The sequence below is a fragment of the Nerophis lumbriciformis genome, linkage group LG21 (assembly GCF_033978685.3).
Source record: "Nerophis lumbriciformis linkage group LG21, RoL_Nlum_v2.1, whole genome shotgun sequence".
Lineage (NCBI taxonomy): Eukaryota > Metazoa > Chordata > Actinopteri > Syngnathiformes > Syngnathidae > Nerophis > Nerophis lumbriciformis.
The window spans coordinates 44,229,513-44,237,500 of record NC_084568.2 but is presented as its reverse complement, the minus strand read 5'-3'; the positions used below and the strand labels follow the sequence as shown (position 1 = coordinate 44,237,500).

Here is a 7,988-nt window from a genome sequence, read left to right as displayed (position 1 = left end):
ATATTGTCATTTGTAAGTTACACATAAGTGTGATTTAAACAAGAATAGCTAAATAAATACATTTATATATATAAAAAAAATGGGTATTTCTGTCTGTCGTTCCGTCGTACATTTTTTTTTCCTTTTATGGAAGGTTTTTTGTAGAGAATAAATGATGAAAAAAACACTTAATTGAACGGTTTAAAAGAGGAGAAAACACGAAAAAAATTAAAATTTTGAAACATAGTTTATCTTCAATTTCGACTCTTTAAAATTCAAAATTCAACCGACAAAAAGAAGAGAAAAACTAGCTCATTTGAATCTTTTTGAAAAAATTAAAAAAAGAATTTATGGAACATCATTAGTCATTTTTCCTGATTAAGATACATTTTAGAATTTTGATGACATGTTTTAAATTGGTTAAAATCCAATCTGCACTTTGTTAGAATATTTAACAAATTGGAGCAAGCTATATTTCTAACAAAGACAAATCAGTATTTCTTCTAGATTTTCCAGAACAAAAATTTTAAAAGAAATTCAAAATACTTTGAAATAAGATTTAAATTTGATTCTACAGATTTTCTAGATTTGCCAGAATAAGTTTTTTGAATTTTAATCAGAGTAAGTTTGAAGAAATATTTCACAAATATTTTTCGTCGAAAAACCAGAAGCTAAAATATTTATTATTCTTTACAATAATTAAAAAAAAAATTACTTGAACATTGATTTAAATTGTTAGGAAAGAAGAGGAAGAAATTTAAAAGGTAAAAAGGTATATTAGTTTAAAAATCCTAAAATCATTTTTAAGGTTGTATTTTTTCTCTAAATTTGTATTTCTAAAAGTAATAAGAAGCAAAGTAAAAAATAAATGAATTTATTTAAACAAGTGAAGACCCATCCATCCATCCATTTTCTACCGCTTATTCCAAGTGAAGACCAAGTCTTTAAAATATTTTCAAATTCTATTTGAGTTTTGTCTCTTTTAGAATTAAAAATGTGGAGCAAAGCGAGACCAGCTTGCTAGTAAATAAATAAAATTTAAAAAATAGAGGCAGCTCACTGGTAAGTGCTGCTCTTTGAGCTATTTTTAGAACAGGCCAGCGGGCGACTGATCTGGTCCTTACGGGCTACCTGGTGACCACGGGCACCGCATTGGTGACCCCTGCCCTAGTATATACAATAATATAAACCAAGTCATTGTATTTCATTTAGGATTATTTCAAATCTTCATTTAAATAAAAATATATTTTTATCTTTTTTAGATACAGTCAATAAATAATGTGAACATGTATCATAACATGGAAATCTAAGAGAACGTGTTGTGGATGATTGTGGACTGGGAATTTTTTTAATTTAATTTTTTTACACATTTTTATAAAAAAAAAAAAAAGTTTTTCCGACTTTAATTTAATTGTTAGTTTTCATATTATTTATTCATGCTTGTGTTTTAAAACTGCAAGGTACTGTGAGTTACATTTCTAAACTACTCTACAGTGTGTTGGATCAATGTTAATATGTATTCAAAGATTTACATTTGTGGAAAAACTGCAAAGGATTATGAAAAATATATATAGAAAAATAAATGTCACCACCTCTGCACTACAGTATACACGCCCCATGAGAATGGTCCAATGTAACGCATGTTTGTGTACCTTCAGCACATCTGGGTCTTCATCTTTCTCCTCTTTTGCGGCTCCAGGTTTCCATTGTCCCGTCTGCTCCAAGTTCATGGCGTCTGATGAAATAGAGAAGCATCTGCTCATGTGTTTCAGCAAATCGCGCCTTACCTACAACAGTAAGACACTTGCCCTTATTTATACATGTGAACACTACACATAATGTTGTGTATAAATACATGAAATCCATTGTGCGCTTACATTCATGCCTCACAGATGTATAATCTGCACGGTTGCATTACTACTAATATGGTAATGACTGCTTAGGCTGCTGCCTCCGCGACCCGACCTCGGATAAGTGGAAGAATATGGATGGATGGATATGATAGGAATTTCAGAATAAAAGAGCTATTTCATTTTCTTTATGAATGCACATACAAGGAGGCTATAACTGCTGCAGAACTGAACATTTGATACTCACATACTGTTGCTTTTTGTCCCCTCAGAAGACATCCTGTCCAGAGATTCTGGTGAATGTGCCATCTGCTTAGAGGAGCTGGAGCAGGGAGACACCATTGCCAGGCTCCCCTGCCTGTGTATCTACCATAAAGGGTACAGAAGAAGTATTATTGACTTGTAGAAAAGTACAATGATGGCACATACTGCAGGAAGCAATCATTTGTCCTTTCTTTTCTAGATGTATAGATGAGTGGTTTGAGGTGAATCGCTCATGTCCGGAACATCCCTCCAACTAGCAAGAGTACAGCAATCAATCGACTGCACCTGACTTTATATCTTAACACTGTACGCTCCAGTGTTGTAGTAATTATGTTTGAAGACTTTATATCTTAACACTGTACGCTCCAGTGTTGTAGTAATTATGTTTGAAGACTTTATATCTTAACACTGTACGCTCCAGTGTTGTAGTAATTATGTTTGAAGAACTCATCAGGGATCGTGAAACATGATTGTGTTAGAAGATTATTCACGTGGCCTCGTGGGACATGGGTGGATTTATCGGACGGAGGATTTCATGTCATGGATTGTCTGGAGAACTTCCGGGGGAGTCCGTTTATGTGAATGTTCTTTGGTCCCGCTCCGCAGGCTCCAGCCTTTCCCAAAGCTTGGATCTCGTGGAAGTGTCTGCTAAACAGGGTGTGATTTCTATGGATGTGTGTATGGCAGAGTAATGTGACACTTCTGGCGGCTGGACACTGAAATACAGCCATACAGAATACAACATGTCTATATCAGCTTTAAGGGATGATTAGTGTCCATGGCAGTTGTAGCTTTTTCCACTATTAAGACCGAATTGTCTTATGAACTAGCCACAACACTGGTAATCATTTGGCTATTCTGAACCACATCCATGATGCAATCGTGTAGCGTAGAAGTGGAATTAAAAGCGAGTTAACAGTGATTTGTACACTCTTGAAAGGAGTGCCATAATATGCTGCTATGTCATAGACTGGAACGTTTCCTATAACCTTTGGATCTTTGTTCGGTGTCATTTTGTATTTGTACTGTGATGAATTGCACAACAATAAATGTTTTGTCATTGTGTCTGCACAAGAAAACTTCATTTATACATCAAGGTTGTATATACTGGAAATTGTGTATGCTAATATTTCATTACTTGTATTTATTAGAGATATGTTTGTGATAAGAAAAGCAGGATTAAATCAACTATAAATTTAAGCTCCAATTGTAACAAATTGATCGGTTTGTATAAAGGTCAGATTTGTTTTTCTCTCTCCACCTAGTCGACATTCTAAGCAACACTTTGGAATAGTGACAAGTGACCAATACTCGCATGTAAACTATTTGTATTTACTCGCATGTAAACTATTTGTTTGTATTTACTCGCATGTAAACTATTTGTATTTACTCGCATGTAAACTATTTGTTTGTATTTAGTCGCATGTAAACTATTTGTTTGTATTTACTCGCATGTAAACTATTTGTTTGTATTTAGTCGCATGTAAACTATTTGTATTTACTCGCATGTAAACTATTTGTTTGTATTTAGTCGCATGTAAACTAATTGTTTGTATTTTATTTCCAAACAAAGAAAATAATCAAAACAGCTTACGTCACTGGTGTACTTCCGGTGCATGCTGATGACGTGGTAAGTGCGAAAAGCAAGACGGACCACCGTCGACAACCTTTTCTTTTTTTACCCTCAAACAACGGACAAAATAACATTATTTGGGTAAGTGAGACGCATTTGATCGTATTTTGAGGAGTCGTTGGATAAAAAGTGTTGGGGTTTGTCAGCCATTATAGAAACATTACAGTCCCCGATGACATCATTGCCCTGACAATTGCCGTCATAATGGCGGCATTTAGCAGCGTTACAATAACATTTAGCAGCATTACAATAACATTTAGCAGCATTCCAATAACGTTGTCACAGCACGAGTGTGTTGTTGTTGTGTTCAGGAGTGTAAGCCGCCGTCCAACACAAGATGTCGTACATGCTCCCACATCTCCACAATGGCTGGCAGGTCGACCAGGCCATCCTCTCCGAAGAAGACCGAGTGCTCGTCATCCGCTTCGGACACGACTGGGACCCCACGTGCATGAAGATGGACGAGGTCTTGTACAGCATCGCCGAGAAGGTCAGCAGTCACGTGATTAGCAGCCTTCCAGCCACAGTCACGTGATTAGCAGCCTTCCAGCCACAGTCACGTGATTAACTGCTTTATTAGCAGCCTTCCAGCCACAGTCACGTGATTAGCAGCCTTCAATCCACAGTCACGTGATTAGCTGCTTTATTAGCGCAGGCTAGGCAGGTTCACAACGTGCTCAATAGCACCTCCTAGCGGCTGGAACTACTTTTAGTAACATACATGCATCCATTTTCTACCGCTTGTCCCTTCCGGGGTCGCTGGAGCCTATCTCAGCTGCATTCAGGCGGAAGGTGGCGTACACCCTGGACAAGTCGCCACCTCATCACAGATAGACAACATTCACACACTAGGGACCATTTAGTGTTGCCAATCAACCTATCAGGTGGGAGGGGCCTATCCCCAGGTGCATGTCTTTGGAGATGAGAGGGGCCTATCCCCAGGTGCATGTCTTTGGAGGTGGGAGGGGCCTATCCCCAGGTGCATGTCTTTGGAGGTGGGAGGGGCCTATCCCCAGGTGCATGTCTTTGGAGATGAGAGGGGCCTATCCCCAGGTGCATGTCTTTGGAGGTGGGAGGGGCCTATCCCCAGGTGCATGTCTTTGGAGATGAGAGGGGCCTATCCCCAGGTGCATGTCTTTGGAGGTGGGAGGGGCCTATCCCCAGGTGCATGTCTTTGGAGGTGGGAGGGGCCTATCCCCAGGTGCATGTCTTTGGAGGTGGGAGGGGCCTATCCCCAGGTGCATGTCTTTGGAGGTGGGAGGGGCCTATCCTCAGGACCTTTGCCCAAAGATGGCACCAAAGTGTCAAACACATTTGTGTTTCGACTGAAGTGACATTTGGAAAGTTAGATTCCAATGGGATTGGGACTAGATCCTGACCTGTCCTTAGTATGATGACTAGATCCTGACCGGTCCTGAGTATGATGATTAGATCCTGACCTGTCCTGAGAATGATGACTAGATCCTGACCTGTCCTGAGTATGATGACTAGATCCTGACCTGTCCTGAGTATGATGATTAGATCCTGACCTGACCTTTCCTGAGTATGATGACTAGATCCTGAGTATGATGACTAGATCCTGACCTGTCCTGAGTATGATGACTAGATCCTGACCTGACCTGAGTATGATGATTAGATCCTGAGTATGATGCACAAAGATGACATTTGACATCTTTGTCACCTGAGGGCAAACAAGGTGCTTGCCCTCAGAGAAAGACGTTAATGTCTCTTGTTTTCATGTCATCATAAGCGAGCCAGTAGATGAGCAGTTTCAGCGGTCTGTGACTTTTATCATCAAACAGTTTTTAACCAGCATTTTCATTTGAGTTTTACGGCGGTGTATACTTCCATCTCTAAGCACAATGGACCTTGTTTTGCTACTTCCTGTGTCACCTGGCAGGTGAAGAACTTTGCAGTCATCTACCTGGTGGACATCACGGAAGTGCCAGACTTCAACAAGATGTACGAGCTGTACGACCCTTGCACCGTCATGTTCTTTTTCAGGTACTTTTTTTTTCTTCTTGTCCTGTCCAGCTACTCAGACTAATCATAGATGTAGATCATCTACAAACCCTGTTGCCATATGAGTTGGGAAATTGTGTTAGATGTAAATATAAACGGAATACAATGATTTGCAAATCCTTTTCAAGCCATATTCAGTTGAATATGCTACAAAGACAACATATTTGATGTTCAAACTCATAAACTCTTTTTTTTTTTTTTGCAAATAATAATTAAGTTAGAATTTCATGGCTGCAACACGTGACAAAGTAGTTGGGAAAGGGCATGTTCACCACTGTGTTACATGGCCTTTCCTTCTAACAACACTCAGTAAAGGTTTGGGAACTGAGGAGACACATTTTTGAAGCTTCTCAGGTGGAATTCTTTGCCATTCTTGCTTGATGTACAGCTTAAGTTGTTCAACAGTCCGGGGGTCTCCCTTCTGCTATTTTAGGCTTCACATTTTCAATGGGAGACAGGTCTGGACTACAGGCAGGCCAGTCTAGTACCCGCACTCTTTTACTATGAAGCCACGTTGATGGAACACGTGGCTTGGCATTGTCTTGCTGAAATAAGCAGGGGCGGCCATGGTAACGTTGCTTGGATGGCAACATATGTTGCTCCAAAAGCTGTATGTACCTTTCAGCATTAATGGTGCCTTCACAGATGTGTAAGTTACCCATGTCTTGGCCACTAATACACCCCCATACCATCACACATGCTGCCTTTTACACTTTGCGCCTAGAACAATCCGGATGGTTCTTTTCCTCTTTGGTCCGGAGGACACGACGTCCACAGTTTCCAAGAACAATTTGAAATGTGGACTCGTCAGACCACAGAACACTTTTCCACTTTGTATCAGTCCATCTTAGATGAGCTCAGGCCCAGCGAAGCCGACGGCGTTTCTGGGTGTTGTTGATAAACGGTTTTCGCCTTGCATAGGAGAGTTTTAGCTTGCACTTACAGATGTAGCGACCAACTGTAGTTACTGACAGTGGGTTTCTGAAGTGTTCCTGAGCCCATGTGGTGATATCCTTTACACACTGATGTGGCTTGTTGATGCAGTACAGCCTGAGGGATGGAAGGTCACGGGCTTAGCTGCTTACGTGCAGTGATTTCTCCACATTCTCTGAACCCTTTGATGATATTACGGAGCGTAGATGGTGAAATCCCTAAATTCCTTGCAATAGCTGCTTGAGAAAGGTTGTTCTTAAACTGTTCAACAATTTGCTCAGGCATTTGTTGACAAAGTGGTGACCCTCGCCCCATCCTTGTTTGTGAATGACTGAGCATTTCATGGAATCTACTTTTATAGCCAATCATGGCACCCACCTGTTCCCAATTTGCCTGTTCACCTGTGGGATGTTCCAAATAAGTGTTTGATGAGCATTCCTCAACTTTATCAGTATTTATTGCCACCTTTCACAACTTCTTTGTCACGTGTTGCTGACATCAAATTCTAAAGTTAATGATTATTTGCAAAACAAAATAAAGTTTATGAGTTTGAACATCAAATATGTTGTCTTTGTAGCATATTCAACTGAATATGGCTTGAAAAGGATTTGCAAATCATTGTATTCTGTTTATATTTACATCTAACACAATTTCCCAACTCATATGGAAACGGGAGTTGTAGATCTGCTCTACACATTGACTTCTCTCCTTGCCTTGGTTCTATTGGACGTGATGCAATGGCTGGATGGTATGATGTGGTGCAGGTGCAGGAGGGCATAGAAAGAAGACAACCATGTCATCCCAATCTTTGTCCCCAGGAACAAGCACATCATGATCGACTTAGGCACTGGCAACAACAACAAGATCAACTGGACCATGGAGGACAAGCAGGAGATGATAGACATTGTTGAGACGGTGTACCGAGGAGCCAGGAAAGGACGAGGTCTGGTGGTGTCACCCAAGGATTACTCTACAAAATACAGATATTGACTTCACTTGTGCTGGACTTGCAGCCAAATACCTTTTTTTTCTTTTTTTTACAAGACTCATTGTTGTTGTGTCCTTTTATCTGCTGCCATTAAAATCCCTTTCATATCATGTGCGATACAAGCAGTCTTGCAGCGTGTTTACTTGTGTGTGTGATATCATGTGCGATACAGGCAGTCCTGCAGCGTGTTTACTTGTGTGTGATATCATGTGCGATACAAGCAGTCCTGCAGCGTGTTTACTTATGTGTGATATCATGTGCGATACAGGCAGTCCTGCAGCGTGTTTACTTATGTGTGATATCATGTGCGATACAGGCA

General features: G+C 40.1%; 2 protein-coding genes across 2 annotated transcripts in view; both read left to right on the top strand.

The window, feature by feature from the left end:
• Positions 1-3,157, top strand: part of LOC133620766 (E3 ubiquitin-protein ligase znrf2-like) — a 5,162-nt gene extending 2,005 nt beyond the window's left edge. Inside the window, exons 2-4 of the mRNA XM_061982313.2 lie at positions 1,679-1,774; positions 2,102-2,207; positions 2,293-3,157. Coding sequence (XP_061838297.1) covers positions 1,679-1,774; positions 2,102-2,207; positions 2,293-2,350 — 260 coding nt within the window. The 3' untranslated portion in view covers positions 2,351-3,157. The remainder of the gene's footprint in view (positions 1-1,678; positions 1,775-2,101; positions 2,208-2,292) is intronic.
• Positions 3,158-3,666: 509 nt separating this feature from the next.
• txnl4a (thioredoxin-like 4A) lies at positions 3,667-7,779 on the top strand. The gene is made up of 4 exons (XM_061982314.1): positions 3,667-3,807; positions 4,038-4,216; positions 5,627-5,730; positions 7,500-7,779. Exons 2-4 carry the CDS (start codon positions 4,064-4,066, stop codon positions 7,669-7,671), a joined length of 429 nt encoding a protein of 142 aa, XP_061838298.1. The 5' UTR covers positions 3,667-3,807; positions 4,038-4,063; the 3' UTR covers positions 7,672-7,779.
• The last annotated feature ends 209 nt before the right edge of the window (positions 7,780-7,988 follow it).

Excerpts from the sequence above, each read along its gene's own strand:
- txnl4a (XM_061982314.1), top strand. The coding sequence starts at position 4,064 with ATGTCGTACATGCTCCCACATCTCCACAATGGCTGGCAGGTCGACCAG. Across the intron at positions 4,217-5,626 it reads TGTACAGCATCGCCGAGAAG|GTGAAGAACTTTGCAGTCAT; the intron begins GTCAGCAGTCAC and ends GTCACCTGGCAG. Across the intron at positions 5,731-7,499 it reads ACCGTCATGTTCTTTTTCAG|GAACAAGCACATCATGATCG; the intron begins GTACTTTTTTTT and ends CTTTGTCCCCAG.